Genomic DNA, 22,478 nt, shown 5'->3' on the forward strand with positions numbered 1-22,478 from the left:
TATCTCTCTATATATATCTGTTTCTCTCTATATCTATCTCTATATCTCTCTCTCTCTATAGCTATCTATATATTATCTCTATATCTATCTATCTATCTCTATATCTATCTATCTATCTATCTCTATATCTGTTATCTCTATATCCATATCTATCTCTATATCCATATCTATCTCTATATCTATCTATCTCTATATCTATCTATATAGCTATCTTTCTATCTAACACTATATCTCTATATCTATCTCTATATCTCATTATCTATCAATCTCTATCTCTATCTCTCTCTCTCTTTATCTATCTATCTATTGATCTATCCATCTATCTCTATATCTATCTCTATATCTATCTATTATATCCATCTATTATCTCTATTATCTATATCTATCTATCCATCTATCTATCTATCTCTATCTATCTCTATATCTCTCTATATCTATCTTTCTAACTCTATATCTATCTATCTCTATACATATCTCTATATCTAGCTATTATCTCTATATCTATCTCTATATCTATCTTTCTATATCTATCTGTCTCTATATCTATCTCTATATCTATCTATCTATCTCTATATCTATTATCTCTATATCTATCTATCTCTATATATCTCTATATCTATTTTTATTTATAGCCATCTATCTATATATATTTATCTCTATATCTATATATGTCTATATTATTATTATTATTATTATTATTATTATTATTATTATTATATCTGTATATCTCTATCTATTATCTATCTCTATCTATTATCTATCTCTATCTATATACAGTGGGGCAAAAAAGTATTTAGTCAGTCAGCAATAGTGCAAGTTCCACCACTTAAAAAGATGAGAGGCGTCTGTAATTTACATCATAGGTAGACCTCAACTATGGAAGACAAACTGAGAAAAAAAAATACAGAAAATCACATTGTCTGTTTTTTTTTCATTTTATTTGCATATTATGGTGGAAAATAAGTATTTGGTCAGAAACAAGCAATCAAGATTTCTGGCTCTCACAGACCTGTAACTTCTTCTTTAAGAGTCTCCTCTTTCCTCCACTCATTACCTGTAGTAATGGCACCTGTTTAAAATTGTTATCAGTATAAAAAGACACCTGTGCACACCCTCAAACAGTCTGACTCCAAACTCCACTATGGTGAAGACCAAAGAGCTGTCAAAGGACACCAGAAACAAAATTGTAGCCCTGCACCAGGCTGGGAAGACTGAATCTGCAATAGCCAACCAGCTTGGAGTGAAGAAATCAACTGTGGGAGCAATAATTAGAAAATGGAAGACATACAAGACCACTGATAATCTCCCTCGATCTGGTGCTCCACACAAAATCCCACCCCGTGGGGTCAGAATGATCACAAGAACGGTGAGCAAAAATCCCAGAACCACGCGGGGGGACCTAGTGAATGAACTGCAGAGAGCTGGGACCAATGTAACAAGGCCTACCATAAGTAACACACTACGCCACCATGGACTCAGATCCTGCAGTGCCAGACGTGTCCCACTGCTTAAGCCTGTACATGTCCGGGCCCGTCTGAAGTTTGCTAGAGAGCATTTGGATGATCCAGAGGAGTTTTGGGAGAATGTCCTATGGTCTGATGAAACCAAACTGGAACTGTTTGGTAGAAACACAACTTGTCGTGTTTGGAGGAAAAAGAATACTGAGTTGCATCCATCAAACACCATACCTACTGTAAAGCATGGTGGTGGAAACATCATGCTTTGGGGCTGTTTCTCTGCAAAGGGGCCAGTACGACTGATCCGGGTACATGAAAGAATGAATGGGGCCATGTATCGTGAGATTTTGAGTGCAAACCTCCTTCCATCAGCAAGGGCATTGAAGATGAAACGTGGCTGGGTCTTTCAACATGACAATGATCCAAAGCACACCACCAGGGCAACGAAGGAGTGGCTTCGTAAGAAGCATTTCAAGGTCCTGGAGTGGCCTAGCCAGTCTCCAGATCTCAACCCTATAGAAAACCTTTGGAGGGAGTTGAAAGTCCGTGTTGCCAAGCGAAAAGCCAAAAACATCACTGCTCTAGAGGAGATCTGCATGGAGGAATGGGCCAACATACCAACAACAGTGTGTGGCAACCTTGTGAAGACTTACAGAAAACGTTTGACCTCTGTCATTGCCAACAAAGGATATATCACAAAGTATTGAGATGAAATTTTGTTTCTGACCAAATACTTATTTTCCACCATAATATGCAAATAAAATGAAAAAAAAACAGACAATGTGATTTTCTGGATTTTTTTTTCTCAGTTTGTCTCCCATAGTTGAGGTCTACCTATGATGTAAATTACAGACGCCTCTCATCTTTTTAAGTGGTGGAACTTGCACTATTGCTGACTGACTAAATACTTTTTTGCCCCACTGTATCTATCTATCTCTATATCTTTCTATCTATAGCTATCTATCTCTATATCTATCTATCTATCTATCTATCTATCTATCTATCTATCTATCCGTTATCTATTTTCTATCTATCTCTATATCTATCTACCTATCGATCTATCTATCTATCTATCTATCTATCTTTCTTTCTATATCTATCTTTATATCTATCTCTATCTATCTCTATCTATCTCTATGAATCTTTCTATCTATATCTATCCATTATCTACTTTCTATCCATTATCTACTATCTATCTCTATATCTATCTATTTCTACATCTATCTTTCTATCTATATCTATCTAACTCTATATCTATATATCTATATAGCATTATACCCTATGAGGGGGTGCATTATTCCCTATGAGGGGGGCAGTATTATACCCTATGAGGGGGCAGCATTATACCCTATGAGGAGGCAGCATTATACCCTATGAGGAAGGCAGCATTATTCCCTATGAGGGGGTGCATTATACCCTATGAGGGGGTGCATTATTCCCTATGAGGGGGGCAGTATTATACCCTATGAGGGGGGCAGTATTATACCCTATGAGGGGGCAGCATTAAACCCTATGAGGGGGTGCATTATTCCCTATGAGGGGGCAGTATTATACCCTATGAGGGGGGCAGTATTATACCCTATGAGGGGGGCAGTATTATACCCTATGAGGGGGTGCATTATACCCTATGAGGGGGTGCATTATACCCTATGAGGGGGGCAGTATTATATTCTATGAGATGGCTGCATTATATTCTATGAGATGGCTGCATTATACTATGTGAGGGGGCTGCTTTATATTCTATGAGGGGGCTACCCCAACTCCTGCTACATAATTAAGACATGTACAACCTTATATTATACCCGGATATTAGCGTGTTTTACCACATAATTGGTGGTCTGGTATTTAACTCTATGCAGCTACATAGTGGGCCCCAAGAATGATTTTCTCTGGTGGGCCCAAGGTGTTCCAGTCCGACGCTGTGCGTACCTCACCATGGCTGCATGCCATTGCTGTATGCGCACCCGTCTCTGCTCTGCCTGCTGTGGTTCTCTCCATAGTCCTGGAGGACGGAATCCAGCAATCCTCTCTATGGTCCTGGAGTACCCTACCAAATGATCCTCTCTATGATCCTCGAGGACTCGACCCAGAAGTCCTCCCCGGGTTCTGACCCGGAAATTCAGGCGCTAATGCTCTATATCAGACTGCCCCTTCCTATGGTCAGGGCCTGAGTATCGTGTTGCTTCCCTGCTAGGCTGTTTGGTCTGCTCGGTTGCTCCCTGTATTCTGTGCCCCTGCACTGCCCTGTTGTGCTTCTTCGCACACGCTCTGTGCTTGTACTTCATCTGGTGTCCTGTGGTTGTCCTTTGTCTTGAACTTCGTCTGGTGTCCTGTCTTTGTCTGGTGTGCTGTACCTTGTCTCGTGTCCTGTATCTTGCCTCATGTCCTGTGCCTTGCCTTGTGTGCCTTCTCTGTACTCTGCCTTATTGTGCTCCTTTAGCACAAGCTCTGCTTCTGTCCTACACTCTGTCCTATCGTGCTCTCTTGCACAAGCCTGTTTCCGTACTGTGCCTTGCCGTGCGGTCTGTACGTGCTTTGGCCATGTACTCTGCTTTAAGCCTTATCTTTGTATTCTGCCTTCCCGTGCTCCTTTAGCACAAGCCCTGTCTTGTACTCTGTGCTTTGCCATATACCTGGCTCTGTGCTCTGGCATACGCACCGCTTTTCCCTTGTACCCGGCTCTTTGCCTCAGCATACATTCCGCTACCTGTCTGTACTCTGCTCTATTTCTTGACCCAGCTCTGGGCTCTAGCATACGCTCCGCTTCTCTTTCTTGTACCCGGCTCTGTGCTTCAGCCTACGTTCCACTCCTTGCTCTGTACTTTGCCTTGCCTTGTTTCTCCGCATGCCCTTTGCACGCACCTGGCATTGCCTCGTCTGCCTGTTTGTGCCTCAGCCATGCCCGCCTGCTGCTGCCTCAGCCATGCTCGTCGGCCAGTGACTTAAGTGTGTCTGCCTGTTGTGCCTCAGCCGTACTCGCCTCAGTCTTGCCTGCCTGTCTGAGCCTCAGACTGACCAGCTAGCCAGTGCCCCAGCCATGCCCTCTGTGCTTCCTTGCACTCACACTGTCTCTGCACTGTGCTTTGCGTGCCCTCTTGGCACGTGCAGACCCTAGCCTGCTCCTTGGCATACCTCCCCGTGCATCTCTAAAGTACGCGCAGGTCCTGTCATGAATCCTGGCGTGCCTCCTAGCATGCACAGGCCCTAGCCTGTACCCAGGCGTGCCCTCTAGCACGCACAGGCCCTAGCCTTAACCCTGGCATGCCTCCTAATACGCACAGGCCCTAGCCTGTAGCCTGGCGTGTCCTCTAGCACACACAGGCCCTAGCCTGTACCCTGGCGTGTCCTCTTGGCACACACAGGCCCTAGCATGAACCCTGCGTGCCTCCTAGCACGCGCCCTGCCTTGCACCCTGCCTTGGACCCTGGTGTGCCCCCTAGCACGCACCCTGCCTTGAACCTTCCCTGGACCCTGGTGTGTCTCCTAGCACGCATCCTGCATGGAACCCAGCCTTGGACCTTGGCGTGTCTCTTAACATGCACCATGTTTTGAACTCTGGCGTGCCTCCTTCCTGAACCCTGGCTTGCCTGCTGGATGACCGGAGCCTGCCGATCGCTGCCAGAGGTCCGGAGCCTGATGACTGCGACCTGATGTACGAAGCTGATGTCTGCAACCTAATGTCCGGAGCCTGTCGATCATTGCCAGATGTCCGGAGTCATTTAGCCCTTGCCGGAATCCTGGCGTGCCACCTAGCACGTATCATGCCTTGGACCTTGGCGTGCCCACGCACGCGCCTTGTTATGTATCACTTTGTCCTTGTAACTACATCTTGAACCTGATTAAGCCCTGAGGCCATGCTTTATTGAAGTAATCCTGTGACCACGTTTTGTCTTGTCTTGTACCCTGCACGTTCCCTGTTGCCAGACATTCACACTCGTGTCTTCCTTGAGACGGTCGTCTGGTTCCAGCAGTCGTGGTGGCTCACCCCCTTGGTCTTGCCCCTGACACTCCTTGTATAGGGGATGGTTCCTCACAAGGTCAGCTCGCCCTAGGTGGATGGGTGCCATGACCCAGAGGGTCCACTCTAGAAATTGACTCAGCAGAAGCTGACTCCGTCACACGCCGGTGGTGCAGGTTCAGTCACCACTCAGTACATAGTGGCAGTGTATCAGTGCCAGCTGTCAGTCAGTGCTGGGGCATGGTGGTCGCTATGTACTGAGTGGTGACTGAAGGTTCCCTTTAACCCCTTCACGACTTGTGCAGTATATATGACTCTGCAGGAGCTGCTTTACCGCAAAATGTCTTATATATATACAGCTCTGGCAAAAATTAAGAGACCACTGCACAGTTTTTTAAAAATAAGCTTCTCTACATGTCTAACAGCCATTCCATTCCAGTGTCAGTTGATTTCCATCCAGAGTACACCTCATTCTACTTAATGTGCTTCTGATTAGGTGATCACCTGAACCAAATTTTATTTAATGACGGAAAGTATAAAAAAACCCTGCTGTGGTGTTCACTATCCTGTTGCAATAGGACAAGCTGGATGGCAAAACAAGTGCTAGTAATATCGCAAAAGTAATAAGAATGAAAAAATAACTTTTAACCATGCCAAAGGAGTTGAAAAGAAAAGTCTTGAGTGAGGAAAAGAAGGGCTCAATTCTGGCTTTACTAGCAGAGGGATACAATGAGCATAATGGTGCCTCCATCCTTAAAATTTCTAAGATGGTAGTCCATTAGAACAAGGTCAAGCAGCAGACATTGCGGACAACAAAGCTACAGACCAGCAGAGGGCGAAAACGACTCTCCACTGACCGGGATGATCGTCATCTTATTCGAATGTCACTCAGCAACTGCAGGATGACATCAAGTGACCTACAAAAGGAATGGCAAATGGCAGCTAGGGTGTAGTGCATGGCAAGAACAGTTCGTAACAGGCTCCTAGAGGCATTGCTCAAGTCATGTAAAGGTAGAAAAAAGTCTTTCATCAATGAGAAGCAATGGAGAGCCAGGTTGAAGTTTGCCAAAGGCCATAAGGATTGGACCATAGAGGACTGGAGTAACGTAATCTTCTCTGATGAGTCTAATTTTCAGCTTTGCCCAACACCTGGTCGTCTAATGATTAGACGGACACCTAAAGAGGCGTACAAGCCACAATGTCTTGCACCCACTGTGAAATTTGGTGGAGGATCGGTGATGATCTGGGGATGCTTCAGCAAGACTGGAATTGGGCAGGTTATTCTTTGCGAAGGACGTATGAATCAAGCCGCATACAAGGTTATCCTGAAAAAACAGTTGATTCCTTCTGCTCAGGCAATGTTCCCCCACTCTGAGGACTGGTTTTTCCAGCAAGACAATGTGCTATGCCACACAGCTAGGTCAATCAATGTGTGGATGAAGGACCACCACATCAAATCCCTGTCATGGCCAGCCCAATCTCCAGACCTGAAACCATTGAAAACTTCTGGAATGTAATCAAGAGGAAGATGGATAGTCACAAGGCATCAAACAAAGAAGAACTGCTTATATTTTTGGACCAGTAGTGGCATAATGTCACCCAAAAGCAGTGTGAAAGCATACCAAAATGCATGAAAGCGGTGATTAAAAATCATGGTTATTCCGCAAAATAATGATTTCTGAACTCTTCCTGAGTTAAAACATTGGTATTGTTGTTTTTAAATGATTAAAAACTTGTTTTCTTAGCATTATTTGAGATCTGCAAGCACTGCATTTTTTTGTTCTTTTGACCATTTCTCATTTTCTGAAAATAAATACAAAATTTAGTGCTTGGAAATTCGAAGACATGTTGTCAGGAGTTTATAGAATAAAAGAGCAATTTAGATTTTACTCAAAAATATACCTATAAAGAGAAAAATCAGACAAACAGAAAATTTTGCAGTGGTCTCTTTATTTTTTCCATAGCTGTATACTGCGTGAAGATCATGCGGGCTCACAATGAATGCGGTCAGAATCAATTGCGGGTGTCAAGTTTATATGAAAGCTGGCACCAATCGTGGGAATTTAACCCCTCTGATGCCGCTGTCAGTAGTGACAGTGACATCAATGGACATCGCACAGGGAGGGAGCTACCTCTCAGCTCTCATCGGCACAATGCGATTGTGATCGTGTTGTGCCTATGGTGTCCACGGGGTCACCCAGGGACATTGGCCTGTAAGCTCTTGCTCAGAGCAGGAGCTGACATGCCTCCTCCCTGCCCGTGAGACTCTGTGCTAGCGCCCTGCAATGCAAAAGCATTGCAGAGCTTTTCATCAGTGATGAGGGCAGGGAAAGATGATGTTCCATCCTCGGACAATGTAATAAAGTAAAGCAAAAGTGATTAAAAATATATAAAAAAAAATCACAAAATAAAGAACAAAGAAAAGAAAAAATATTAGCCCAATAAAAACATTTATTTACGTAAAAACAAAAATAAACAAAAAAGTACATATATTTGGAATCACCGCTTTCAGAACGATCTGACCTGTTTCACTGGTTAACCCCTTCAGTGAACACCGTAAAAAATAAATAAAAAATGAGGTGCAAAACTACATTGTGTGAAAAAGTGTTTGTCTCCTTCCTGATTTCCTATTCTTTTGCAAATTTGTCACACTTAAATGTTACAGATCACCAAACAAGTTTAAATATTAGACAAAGATAACACAAGTAAACACAAAATTCAGTTTTTAAATGAAAGTCTTTATTATCAAGGGAAAAAGTAATCCTTCAGAATAGGAAATCAGGAAAGGGAGCAAACACTTTTTCACACCTCTGTATGCTTTATCATTATATTGCTGAACAAAAAGTGGACTAAAACGTGTTCAAAAAGATGAATGTAAATAAAAATGGTATCTCTGAAAATGTCATCTTGTCCCGCAAAAAACAAGCCACTATACAGCTCAGTCAGCAGAAAAATAAAAAAGTTATAGCTCTCAGAATAAAGCAATGCAAAAATAATTTGATGCTCCAGTATATGATGGGCTCCATATAATGATCCCTATATGATGGGCCCCATATGATGCTCCAGTATATGCTGGGCCCCTTATAATGCTCCAGTATATCCTGGGCCCCCATTTTATGCTCCAAACATAAAAAAATGAAATACTCTCCTCTCCTCGCTGGTCGCTGCTCTGCTCCGGACTCAGCAGCGTCGCTGTCTTTCGGCTCTCTGCACTGTGACAAGTGACGTCATCATGCCCTCTGACCTGAAACGTCACAGTCATAAGACTCGGATGATGCCGCAGTGGTGGAACAGGGAGAGGTAAGTATCGCAAGTACCAGGGATAAACAAGTGGAGTGGGGGTCTCTTGCAGCCGCCGGCACTGGCACCATGCCCCCATAGCTCATCGATGTCCCCGACAACGAGTAGGCTCCCCCGCCCGCTTAGGGCTCTGGCACTTACCCGGGTTTCAGTATAAAATACATGATTCAGACTAAACCCCAGGCTGGAGATACCCTCTAATGAGGCAGATGGAGGCACTGTGAATTCTGTCTGTCTGTGATCTGACAGTGTCCGCCACAGTTTTGTGCACTTTTGAAAAGAAGGACAACGCTTAACAGGCCGGACGGAGACCAGAGTAACTCTGTTGCCTCATTATGGTGAGTGGCTCCCTTGGGGGTTTCATCTGGATCACGTAACTCAGAGATTTAGAAGGAAACCCCGATATAAGTGCTCAGCGTAGTGCGCCAGATAAATGTGATCCCAAACATTATGTAAAATAAAAGCTTCAACTCAATCCACAAAAAAGGAAGTCCCTACTCAGGTCTGTCATCTGTTAACGGAAATATAAGAGGTTTCTATGTTACTGTTGGTACAAAGGCACTGGAAAAGCACTATGGCTCCTTGTTCCCCAAAAGAATTCAGCACATTCTGCTTTCACAAATCCAAATTTCCCCTCCTTTCTGAGGTCCACAGTGTGTCTAAACCACATTTAGCATTCACATGTTTGGCATTTCTGTAGCGATGACAGCCCGACTAATTTAAAGGCCCCCAGAGGAAAGAGCTGGGCACTACAACGTACTGGTCACTACAACATACTGGGGACTACAACTTAATGGGCACTACAATGGCAATTTACAATTTTCACTCAGCAACATCCACTTGCTGATTGTTTCTGGAAAACACCCATGGAGTTAAAATTGTCACTACACCTGTAGATAAATTCCCAAGGGGGTATAATTTCCAAAATGAGGTCACTTGATGGGGGATTCGGCTACTCTGGCACTTAGGGGCTCTGTATATGAAGTTCGCAAACTTTTCTAGGAAAATCTGTGCTCCAGGAGTCAAATAGTGCTCCATCCCTCTCGCCATGTGGCTAAGCAGTACTGTACAGCCACATATAAGGTATTTTTATATTCAGAAGAAATTGTGGGGCAAATTTTGGTGCCATTTTTACCCAATTCCCAGTGTGAAAATGTAAAATCTGGGACTGCAATAACATTTTGGTGGTAAAAATGTATTTATTTTTCTTCACTGCACAATGGTATAAAAATTTGTGACGTCAATATAATCAGTGCACCCCTAAATTAATTCATTGAGAGGTGTAGTTTATAAAAGAGGGTCACTTTCGGGGGTTTTTGCTGTGTTCTGGCACTTCAGAGGCTCCACTAATGTGACATGACACCCTCAAACCAGGTAAGCAAAATCTGAACTCTAATATGGTGATTCTTCCCTTCTGAGCTTTGAACTGTGCCAGAAAAGAAGTTTTTGACCACATATGGGGTATCTGTGTATTCAGGAGAAATTGCACAACAAATTCTGGGTCCACTTTATCCTACTATTCTTTGAAAAATGAACAAAATTGGGACTAAAACATTTTTGTGGAAAAAATATTTTTTTTCAATTTTATATATCAACGTTGTAAAATTCTATGAAGCACCTGTGGGTTCAAGATGCTCACCACACATCTAGATAAATGCCTTGAGGGGTCTAGTTTCCAAAATGGGGTCACTTGTGGGGGGTTCCACTGTTTAGGCACATCAGGGGCATTCCAAACGCGACATGACCCCTGCAGAACATTCCATCAAAATCTCTGTTCCAAAACATGACTCCATTCTTTCTGAGAACTGCCATGTGCCCAAAGAGCAATTTCCCTACAAATATGGGGTATCTGCGTTCTCAAGAGAAATTGCACAACAAATATTTTGGGGACCAGTTTCTCTTGTTATGATTGTGAAAATGAAAAATTTGGGGCTAGAATCACATTTTTGCTGGAAAAATGTGATTTTTTAGTTTCACGGCTCAACGTTATAAACTTCTATGAAGCACCTGAGTGTTCTAGGTGCTTACCACACATCTAGATAAGTTCCTTGAGGGGTCTAATTTCCAAAATAGTGTCTCTTGTGGGGGGTTTCCACTCTTTAGTACATCCGCAGATCTCCAAAAGCAATATGGTGTCCGATATGATTCCAGCAAATTTTGCATTCAAAAAGTCAAATGAAACTCCTTCCCTTCCGAGACCTGCCTTGCGCCCAAACTGTAGTTTTCCCCTACATATTTGTATTCTCAGTAGAAATTGCACAACAATTTTTGGCATCCATTTTCTCATGTTACCTTTGTGAAAATAAAAAAATTGGGTCTAAAGTAAAATTTTTGGTAAAAAAAAGTCAAATGTTCTTTTTTCCTTTCACATTGCTTCAGTTCCTGTGATGTACCTAAAGGATTACTTAACTTCTTGAATGTGGTTTTGAGTACCTTGAGGGGTGCATTTATGAGAATGGTGTCAGTTTTGGGTATTTTCTGTCATATAGACCTCTCAAAGTCACTTCAAATGTGATGTGGTCCGTAAAAAATAGTTTTCTAAATTTTTTTGGAAAAAAGAGAAATTGCCGGTCAGCTTTTTACCCTTAAAATATCCTAACGAAAACATTATGTTTCAAAAATTGTGCTGATATACAGTAGACATGTGGGAAATGTTATTTATTAACTATTTTGCGTGAAATAATTCTCTGATTTAAGAGCATAAAAAGAAAAAGTTTAAAAATCTAAAATTTTCTACATTCTCTCCAAATTCCCGATATTTTCACAAATAAGCACAAGTCATATCAAACAAATTTTACCACTATCATGAAGTACAATATCTCATGAGAAAACATTCTCAGAATCGATGGGATCTGTTGAAAAGTTCCAGAGTTATTGCCTCATGAAGTGACACTGGTCAGAATTGGAAAAAAATGGCCTGATAAGAAAGGTGAAAACAGGCTTCGGGGTGAAGGGGTTATACTTCCAAGAGGCAAAACTGCTGGGAAAATGACGTTGCTGAGGTCACAGGAGTTCATGGGGGCAGCGAACACAGACTCAGTGACGTCACCGCTAGTCACTGAGCCTGTGCGTGCAGCTTCCCATTCATTCCCCAGTAGTTTACAGCCCAAGTGGTCGCATTAGCACCGCTCCGGTATTTTCATGGCCCCTTACCAGCCTGAAAATAGCAGCCCGCACCTGTTAGTTTTGCCGGGTTGGTTCAAAATATAAGGGGGACACCACGTCGTTTTTTTTCATTCATTCTTCCCTGCTCGTGCTGTTGCCAGCAGAGTAGGGAGACTGACAGCCGTGTTCTGCACTACATGCAGGGGAACAGCGGCTTACAGTAGCGCTACTTCCCCGGCGGCCGTCCATGCTCAAGGAGGACAGTGTACACTGCTCTCCGTGTGCACGTGTTGCGGCCCGTGTGTCCGGGTCAAAACGGGCATGTCTGCTGTGTTTTGCACACGGACACACGATCCATGGAAACACGCTGACATCTGCACAGGCCCTTTCATTTGAATGTGTCTGCGTGTGTAAGTGTCTCCGGTACGTGAGAAAACAGCCACTGCACGTACCGGAGCCTCTGACGTGTGAAACAGGTCTGAGGAGTGAGCCAATAATGCTGTGTTGTAGGCACTAGGTAGCTGCAAAGTGTGAATTACAAGTGTGACCAAACAGTATACAGTCACAGCCAAAAGTTTTGAGACTGACACAGATCTGGCTTTTCACACTGTTTTCTATTTCAATGTTTTTAGATTTTATTTTTTAATCAGATGTTTCTATAGTCACTGAAATACAATTAGCAGCATTTCATAAGTTTTTATAAGTTTACTGACAAATATATCATGTTTATGGAAATACTCAATAGTTACTGTATTGTCCCTTAATTTTCAAGACTTTTGCCCTTCACTTTTTACAGCAGAATGTCAGTTTCTGTGCCAATTCCTGAATGGTGACCACCCATTCTTGTCTAATCAGTGCTTGGAGTTTATCACAATTTTTGTTTTATATTTGTACACCTACTTTTTGAGGATTCACCACGGGTTCTCAATGGGATTGGAATCTGGGGAGTTTTCTGTTCATGGACCCAAAATTTAATTGTTTTGTTTACTGAGCTGCTAAGTTATAACTTTTGCCTTGTGACATGATCTCCATCATGCTGGAAAAAGCATTGCTCATCACCAAATTGCTCCAGGATCGTTGGCAGAAGTCGCTCTTGGAGGATGTGTAGATTCCATTCTTTATACATGGCAATGGTCCTAGGCAAAATTGTGAGCGAGACCCCTTCATGGATAAAAAAAATGATTGTCCGGAGAAGAAAATGTAAGCACTGCCTTGAAGCCAAGAATGGACTGCCATCAATCAGGATTTGGCCCAGAAGCTGATATCCAGCTGTTGGGGCAAACTGCAGAAGTCTTGAAAAGTAATGGCCAATACTATGAATAACGAGTCTTTGCCTAAACTTGTATTTGTCATTAAAGTTTAACAACTTATGAAAAGGTGATAATTGTAATTCAATAGCCAACAAATATCTAAAAACCTTTGAAGGAGCTAACTTTGTGAAAGCCAAAATTTGTGTCAGTCTAAAAACTTTTGACCATAGCTGTACATTCACAGTCATCAGATATAATAAACCCCTCTATACAATTCTCTGTTCTCAGTAGGAATCCTTTAATTTGAAAAGCTTCACATTAAGGGATGTTTTTCGAGATTGATTCCATAGGATTGGGAATAATTTACTGATTGTTGGGGGTTCTTACACTGAGACAAACAGTGATCCATATAACAAGGCCCTGCAGAGCAATGTCTGACTGGTGCGTAGATTGAAGGGAACCAGGTTTTTCCCATATAACCTATGGCCACAACCTTTTAGCCCCATGTGACAGCATTCTAAAATACTGTACATATGACTCCAATTCGCTCTGTAAGGCAAAAAAACCACTATTTATTATACTCACAAACGGGGCGGTCCAGCCTGATCGGCGTCGCTGGTCTTGGTTCTGCGTCTCCTCTCTTCATGGGATACCGTCCTCCCTCTCTGCTTTGTGTGGATAACACATCCTACGTCATCCACACAGTGTTCCCCTTGACGTTCCTGCACAGGCGTACTTCTCTTTCTCCGGCTGAAGGCAGAGCAAAGTACTGTAGTGTGCATGTGCTGGCGCTCTTTGGCTTATACCTGCGCATGTGCAGAACAGTACTTTACTCTCGGTAGGGCTGAGAGAAGTACGCCTGTGCAGGAGCGCAAAGGGGAACACTGTGTGGATGACGTAGGACACGTCATCCACACGAAGCAGAGAAAGAGGACAGTATCGCATGAAGAATGCTGTCACATGGGGCTGAAAGGTGGTGGCCGTAGGTTAAATGGGAAAAACCAGGTGACAGGTTCCCTTTAAACTATTTTCAGGAGTCCCATAGATAATGAATGGAGCAGAAATCAATATTTCAATCACTAGAAAACCCTTTTGGTTTATAAATACTGAGGTAAAATACTGACCAAATACTGAACGTGTGACTGTAGCCTTACAGTACTGTTTCCACCTTTTCACTAGGATATACTAGACATTCAGATTGGTGGGGATATAGAGCTCCAGGTCCTTCAGTTATCTCAAAAAGTAAGGGACTCGGGTTCTTTTGGCAGTTCTCCTGCACAAATTTCTGCTGGGAACTAAAACACAGCTCCATTCAATGGAAGACCCCTTCATTTACCGGTGAGTAGTTGGCTTTGAAAGTGATGGTATAATCTAGACTACTTAGTTCATCTATGGGCATGAGTCAATTTAGGAAATGTTCAGGAGAAGAAAGATAAAAGTTTCAGACCCTGATGTCAGATAAACTCACTTTTTCTGCAGCTAGAGATGTATTACAGTGCTGTGCAAATTAATTGGGACAAAGCATTTTTTTAAGTAAAATCGTAAGTTGGTAACCAGTCAGTGATTCAAACCTGTTTTAACAGCTTTGAACAGGCACTCACACCTGTTCAAAGCAGTTAAAACTGGTTTGAATCACTGACTGGTAACCAACTTACGATTTTACTTAAAAAAAATGCTTTGTCCCAATTATTTTGCACAGCACTGTACATACAAAGAGGCTGTAGATAAACAGTCCAAAATTTGCAATGAATCCCAATAGTAAAAACATGTTTTATTAAAAAATACACACATTATGCTAAAATAAATGATGGATAACGGATCTCAAAGGTCAGGAATCAGCCAAGAAGTTCATCAATGACATCTGGATTATCCAGAAGAGGTATAGGAGAAGGCCATGTGGTCAGATGAGACAAAAATAGACCTTTTTGGTATCAACTCCACTCGCCATGTTTGGAGGAAGAAGAAGGATGAGTACAACACAAAGAACACCGTCTCTACCGGGAAGCATGGTTGGGGAAACATCATACTTTGGCAGTGCTTTCCTGCAAAGGGGATAGGACAACTGCATCTTATTGAAGGGAGGTTGGATGGGGTCACGTATCGCAAGAATTTGGCCAACAACCTCTTTCCCTCAGTAAGAGCATGAAGAACAGGTTGTGGCTCAGCCTTCCAAAGTGACAATAACCCGAAATACACAGCCAGGGCAACTAAGAAGTGGCTCCTTAAGAAGCATTTCAAAGTCCTGGAGTAGCCAATCCAGGCCTGAACCCAATAGAATATCTTTAGAGAGAGCTGAAACTCAATTTGCCCAGCGATAGCCCCAAAATCTGAGAATCTGGAGATCTGTGTGGAGGAGTGGGCCAAAATCCCTACAGGAAACGTCTGACCCCTGTAATTGCAAACACAGTTTTCTGTACCAAATATTAAGTTCTGTTTTTCTATTGTATAAAATAGCAATTTCATGTTATAAAATGCAAATTAAATATGTAAAAATCATACGATGTGATTCTCTGGATTTTTTTTAGATTTTGTTTCTCTCTACAATAAAAATTACAGACCTCTCCATTTGTAGATGGGAAAGCTTGCAAAATCGGCAGCGTGTCAAATACTTATTTTCCCCACTGTACATTCCATAAATGTGCCCTTCCATACATTATATACATACATCCATTGATACGTCATACATATATATGTCCGTCCTTACATTACATACATACGACCTTCCATACATTACGTACATACGTCCGTCCTTACAAGACATAAATGTGTTACGTCACTTCTACTACGATGACTGTCTATAACAGGCGACATCACATTACGTTTCTCCCGCTGAGGTGTAACTACAACTCTCAGAATACCCTACCAGCTGACAGATATGATAGAAGTAATAGTTTCACCTTAGCTAGAGTCACAGGTTCAAGACCAATGACCTCAACTACCACCACAAGGTTCTTATAACATTCTCATTCAAAATGATAAAACTGGTGGGAGGTTGAGACTCTCTGAGCCTATAGTCCGACCAATCTAGCCTATAGCACAAGATGTGCTAATGCATACGTATAAAAGAGTTGTAGCAAAGGTGTTCAACCAGCGAATTTCGGCTGGGCTGGCCACTCTCTTATGTGCATGGTGACCCTTTGCAATAAAATGATCAGGATGTTAAATTTCACTGCCTTATTATTTTGCCATCAGAGAAGATGAGTCACCGCTAGAGGTGTCTGGCAGGGGCTTAGTTCCCTCCCTCCATTGAGAACACGTGCTTTCTCAGTCAAAGCGAGCACTCATGTATAAGGGTGGGAGATGAGAGGAATACCTGATATCTAAAGAGTTTGGTCACCTTTAGGCCGGGATCACACTACCGTGTGTGATGCGAGAAATTCGCACGACTCAGGACAGGAGCTGCGGCTGCATTAAAAAGAAGCACAGTGTGCATGATCCCATCCACTTTGCTGGAACTGGAAGACGCTGCGTTTTTGACACAGCGTCAAAAGCTCATCTTGGGAACGTAGCCTAAGGCCTTTGTAAAGCGCTTTTACTGTAGTAAGAAAACATGGCCTGTACTGTATATCCATTACTATATGTCCATATACCAGTCTCATGTATATAATGTCCTCTGGACGGTTAACTTCAAAACTTTTTACAATCAGAGAACGACAAAAAAACTTTACTTCTTGGGCAAAACTTATTCTATGTTCACACTCAGCGCCTATGCAGCATTGTTTCCTGGAGCCAAAACTTGCAGTCTCGAAAGTAAAAACGTTGCGGTTTACAGCATTTTTCAGCATTTGTTTTTAATTAATTAAAGGTTTAAATTAAAGATTTTTTTACAGTTCCAGCAAAAGTTATGAGATTTCAGAAATTCAGGACGTTTCCTTTTTCCATGCCTGAATTTGAGAACTGCAGCGTTTCTTACATCTCCAGCATGTCAATTATTTCAGGGTTTTTGCTGCAAATTTCACCATAGAAAACAATGAAAAAGTGCAAAAATGCTGTAAAAATCAACCATGAGTTTTTGGTAAATAAAATAAACTTCATTAGTCATGTACTGTAGACAAATGACATGCATAATCCGCACCAAAATAAGCATCAAAACCTGATTTTTGTAAGCAGCATCTTTACAACCAAGAGAGAAGGTTTTACCTGCAGGAAAAAAACTGCAAAAACGCAACATGTGAACGTAGCTTTAAAATTAGTTCTATGCTGTAAATAATGCAGCAAAGTCTGGTCCTGTGTTTTTTTTTGCTGGGTTTCTGCACTTTCTCATTGCTTTTTATGGGCGAAAATCAGTGCCAAAACGCTGTAAGGATTGACATGCTGCAGATTTAAAAAACACTGCAGCTCTCAAATTCAGTGTCAGGAAAAAAAAAACGAGTGTTCGTGAGATTTCTGAAATCTCATCGCTTTTGCTGCTACTGTGAAATGCAGCTTCTTATTTATATATAAAAAAAAGCAGCAAAAAACACTGCGTGTGAACATAGCCTTACAGCCACCCCTTCACCTGTATTTTGGGTAAAAGATCTAGTTATTAATGGTCCGCTCTAGTCAATAGCATAGTCCAAATTTTTTTCTTAATATGAAAGCACTGGGTGTTAAAGGGGAAAATATTATAAGATATCTGTGCGGTGACAAAGATAATCTTCCGGGTAGAACATCAATTTAAATGGAGCAAATGTCCTTCATGTAAATCGCCATCCCTGCATTTTTCGGCATCTATATCATATTATATACATATTTTAAACATTTAAATCAAGGGACAAAATCAAGACAGGTTCTATATACTACATCCAATTTTTGGAGCGTTTCTCCCTTTATTGTACAAAACTGTATTCATGCAATTTTTAAAAAAAAAAAATCTCAAAAAACACATGAAAATAGATAAGAACGAGCCCTAATGCAACAAACTTCTCTGATATGGGACCAGTTTTAGCACCTTTGTAGTCATATCACAGGCCATTGTTTATCTAGCCTATGGTAGAGGGAGATGATAACAGAGAGGAATGGCATAGCAAGAATGCAAGGAAATGATAAATGTGGGTTGGTAAAAATGCTACAAGACTGATCAATCTTATGGGCCAAAATGTTCCTTTTTTAAAAAAATTTTTTATTATTTTTTATGACTATGTTCCTTTTTGGAAAAAAAGTCAAAACTGTCAAGGCAGTCGGAAAATTCACTTTACTGCGTTTTTGCTCTAATTTGTGGCAGTATATACACCGGAACACATTGCTCTTGGAATTGTCAACATACACATGTGGAATAGCAGAGCTGACTTTTCTATTTGGACCTCACTGGGAACAGCCAAACAAGTTCACCTCTGCTACGTCTTTATTTCTTGAGCATCATTTTACATATTATCCTTTTTTTTAAGTCTTTGATGAGTAAGAGTAATTCTAGGTCACATTGATAGGGTTAGTATAGAGCTGGTTCTGTACGTCATGTAAATCTGCAAAGTGACGCTCCAGTTTGTGGGTGACATCTTTTCATCCTGACAGTTCGCGCACAACAATACTACAGTTTATCATCACATGCAACCATTTTGGCAAATACAGATTTGGCACAGGTTTTTGGCAGCAAATCCGCAGCACTTCAGTGCTAAATTCTTTGGAAACCTGCAATTAAAAATCTGCAACAAGAATTGACATCCTGTTAAACAAAAAAAAAAAACACACCGTAGGTCCATTAACGTGCGGACAAGATTTGCAATTTATGCACCAAATATCATCCGTTTACGATTTACTGCAGAATTTCCAACCGGATTTGGGGACAGAATCCATAGCAAAATGACAGTAACAACAAAATCAATCGGATTTTAAGCATTTAATTCACGCGCTGCCTAAAATTTCCGAGCAGTAATTGACCTGCGATGCAGATTTTTAAATCCTCAGCATATCAGTTCTTTTCATAGTGGATCTCGCTTTTTTTTTGGCAATGCAGAGATCCGTAACAAAATCCGCAACCCATTACACGTGGATCATTTCTATCACATGTTTCCGTGCACAAATCTGCAACCGAAAATCCGCACCAAATACGGACGCCTATTGCTCAACTTCAATACAAAGTCGTAATCAATAGAAGTGAAAAAGTCTAAATTAATAGAAAATGATAGAGAAATGATAAAAAAGCCACAGATTGGACATCCAGGTTCATTACAGCTATGAAGCATTGGACTACAAGTCTCAGCATTCACCATAAACAAGGCAACCTGTGGCTGGGTGCTGTAGTCCTACAACATCAGGCACACATCACTGCTCGCTGCCTACCTAGAAAGCATCCCAGGGCGCAGTAACGCTGTGCCATCGCTCCGCAGGAATAGTCCCTCCAGGAAATTGGGGTCTAGGAGCCAAGTGATGATGAGGGTCTGTGCTCCCCTGAGCTGGCCAGTGTCAGCACTTTGTATGTAACACAGGGGCTTGTGGTGGGGAGGAAGGCTGTGTTCCCTCAGATCACATACTGATGTGCTCATGAAGCCAGTCAGCCCACAATGTGCTGTTAGTTTTAATGGAGCTTGGCAGTTATAGGTTAAAGTGAGAAGAGGTGGAGACTGCAGACTATTCCTACAATCTTCATTCATAGTCTGAAGCTTTCACGCCATCCCACCCTCTCCATATTCTCCTCATCAACCCCTCACATGCAGGACTCCACAAACTGGACTGATGGCCGCCAAAAGTCACTCATTGGCCGCTGACGGAGGCGTAATCCCACCTGTTCACCTCTGAAGAGGGTTGTGGAGGTGGTCCGGCTGCCCCATAAAATATGCCTACCGTACCCTATAATGGATTGTGATGCTCATTTCCAATAATGGTCATTTACTTGGCCATCATAAGGTTATGTGCACATTAGAATATTTTTCCATACATCAAATATGTAGACAATTTCCATCATGGAAAACCCACATACGTATAAAGGTGCCTGCAGACGAGCGTATGAAAAATAGATCATCCGAGTTTCATCTAGAAAACTCGGATGATTTTTTTGTCAGTTTCATCAGATTCCCATCCATGTGTCCATTTTTAGGTCTGTGTGACATCATGTATGATCCGTTTTCATACAACTACTTTAAAACATTATATACAGTTTCCTAGTTTTATAAAAGAAATCTATCTGTGAAAAACCAGATGCCACTATGATGTTCTTTGTGGGGTCCAATTTTTTTTTTCTCGTACCCATAAACTTGAATCTGTGAGTCTCGTATGAGACTCAGATAAAAGTAGTGCAGGTGGGGATTTATTTTCTCAGGCCACATTCACACGTTCAGTATTTGGTCAGTATTTTACCTCAGTATTTGTAAGGCTATGTTCACACGTGGCGGTTTTTTCGCGTTTTCACCGCGCAATTTTGCCGCGAAAAATAAGCATCCCATGCATTCCTATGGGATTCTGCAAAGCTGTGCTAATGCTGTGGTTTTTACTGCGGCAGAATCGCTTTGCGGTAAAAAACGCAGCATGCTCATTAATTTAGTGGAATCGCGGTGATCCCGTACCCAAAGGAATGCATTGTTCTGCTTACTTTCCGCATGTGGCTGTGCACACCATGCGAAAAGTAAGCAGAACATTTGCGGATGGTACCCACGGCCCCGAGGAGAGGAGACTGTCCTCCGGGCTTTGGGTACCATATCCCTGTAAAAAATAGAATTAAAATAAAAAATATTGTTATTTTCACCTTCTGGCGTCCCGTGCAGCCTTCCCGCCTCTCTCCACGCTCCCGATCCCTGTAATCCTTTGCGAGCGATGACGTCCGTTCTCGCGGGATCGCGAAGTCTCGTGGTCATTCGCGCGACGTCATCGCGAATGACCGCGAGACGGCGCGATCCCGCGAGAACGGACATCATCGCGGTAATTCTCGCAAAGGATTACTGGGACCAGGAGCGTGGAGAGAGGCGGGAAGGCTGCGCGGGACGCCGGAAGGTAAGAATAACAATATATATATTTTTTAATTATTTTTTACATCCTATCTTTTAGTATTAATGCCGCATAGGCAGCCTCAATAGTAAAAAGTTGGTCACACTCGTCAAACACTATGTTTGACGAGTGTGACCAACCTGTCAATCAGTTCTCCAAGCGATGCTACAGATCGCTTGGAAAACGCTAGCAATTCTGCAAGCTAATTACGCTTGCAAAATGCTAGTTTTTCCGTGGGAAAATCTCGGGAATTTAAAATGCGATTTTCCCGCGGAATGGAATTCGGAATTCTCGTGGTAATTTCCACGAGAGTTACGCTACGTGTGAATGTAGCCTAAGCCAGAACCAGGAGTGGGTGATAAATACAGAAGTGGTGATGTGTTTCTATTATACTTTTCCTCTGATTGCTCCTCTCCTGATTTTGGCTTACACATACTGATGTAAAATACTGACCAAATACTGAACGTGTGAACGTTGCCTGGGAAAGTAAAAAACCTCATGTGTAATGGGTATGCTATATTACAGTTATACCCTTGCCTTTCTCTTTCGTCCTGTTGCCATATATTACCAGTGTACTGTATGTATATTTGTTAATATAATATAAGGGTGAGTTTCCACGGTGGATTGCATCAGGATTTGCTGCGGATTGAACGCTGCTTACAGCTGCAGCGTTTAATCCGCAGCGTTCAGATGTTACAGCATAGTGGAGGGGATTTTATGAAATCCCGTCTCCACTATGCATCTGAATAAACGAGTGACACACCAGCTAAACCGGACATGCACATCTTTTTAGCCCGCAGCATGTCTGTTTACCTTGCGGTAAGTATGTGCTTCCAAGTTATTCAAGTAAAATTTCACTTGTTGCATTTGAACCGGACTGTGTCTCAATTCTTGCGAAACCAATTGCAGAAAGGCTTCAGCACCACAGTGGTATCCCTGATGGTGCAGTGAGAGAAGACACAGCTTTGCTAGTGAAAGAATGCTGTTTTTATGTAAGAGGAGGCCAGGGCACAGATACACCGGAGTGCTCGGCCATGACTACGGCCCTGGCAGCCTCTTACACATGTACTACTTTCATCCGAGTCTCGTATGAGACTCACACATTCAAGTCTGCGGGTGCGGGAAAAATATCGGACACCTCCACAGAACATCAGCGTGGCACCCGAGTTTTAACGATAGAGTTCGGTTATAAGCTTCATCATGTACATGTTTTAAAGAAGTTGTATGACAACGGATCACACTTGGACAGCACAAAGACATAAAAATGGACAAACGGATGAAAATTTGAAAAAAATTGCTCACGTTTTTGGATGAAACTTGGAAGATTTTTCATATACTCTTCTGAAGGCACCTTGGATCTCATCCACACATTGTAGGAAAAGACCTACTGGGTAAATTGAGCTGTGAGGGTATGTGAACACAATGTCTTTTTCAGGCAAATTTCACCCAGAATCCGCCTGAAATGAACATAGTGCACAAATGTAAAAGCGACATTACTGTGCACATCTTCCG

The 22,478-nt window shown here is 42.1% G+C and overlaps 1 protein-coding gene across 1 annotated transcript in view; it reads right to left on the minus strand.

Annotated features, from left to right (window-relative positions):
- APCDD1L (APC down-regulated 1 like) overlaps positions 1-19,537 on the minus strand; it is a 105,227-nt gene extending 85,690 nt beyond the window's left edge. The window contains exon 1 of the mRNA XM_073582448.1: positions 19,329-19,537. Coding sequence (XP_073438549.1) covers positions 19,329-19,365 — 37 coding nt within the window. The 5' untranslated portion in view covers positions 19,366-19,537. The remainder of the gene's footprint in view (positions 1-19,328) is intronic.
- Between the last annotated feature and the right edge of the window lie 2,941 nt (positions 19,538-22,478).

This window comes from Dendrobates tinctorius, unplaced genomic scaffold, assembly GCF_039654945.1.
Source record: "Dendrobates tinctorius isolate UK_male_01 unplaced genomic scaffold, ASM3965494v1 ptg000071l, whole genome shotgun sequence".
Classification (NCBI taxonomy): Eukaryota; Metazoa; Chordata; class Amphibia; order Anura; family Dendrobatidae; genus Dendrobates; species Dendrobates tinctorius.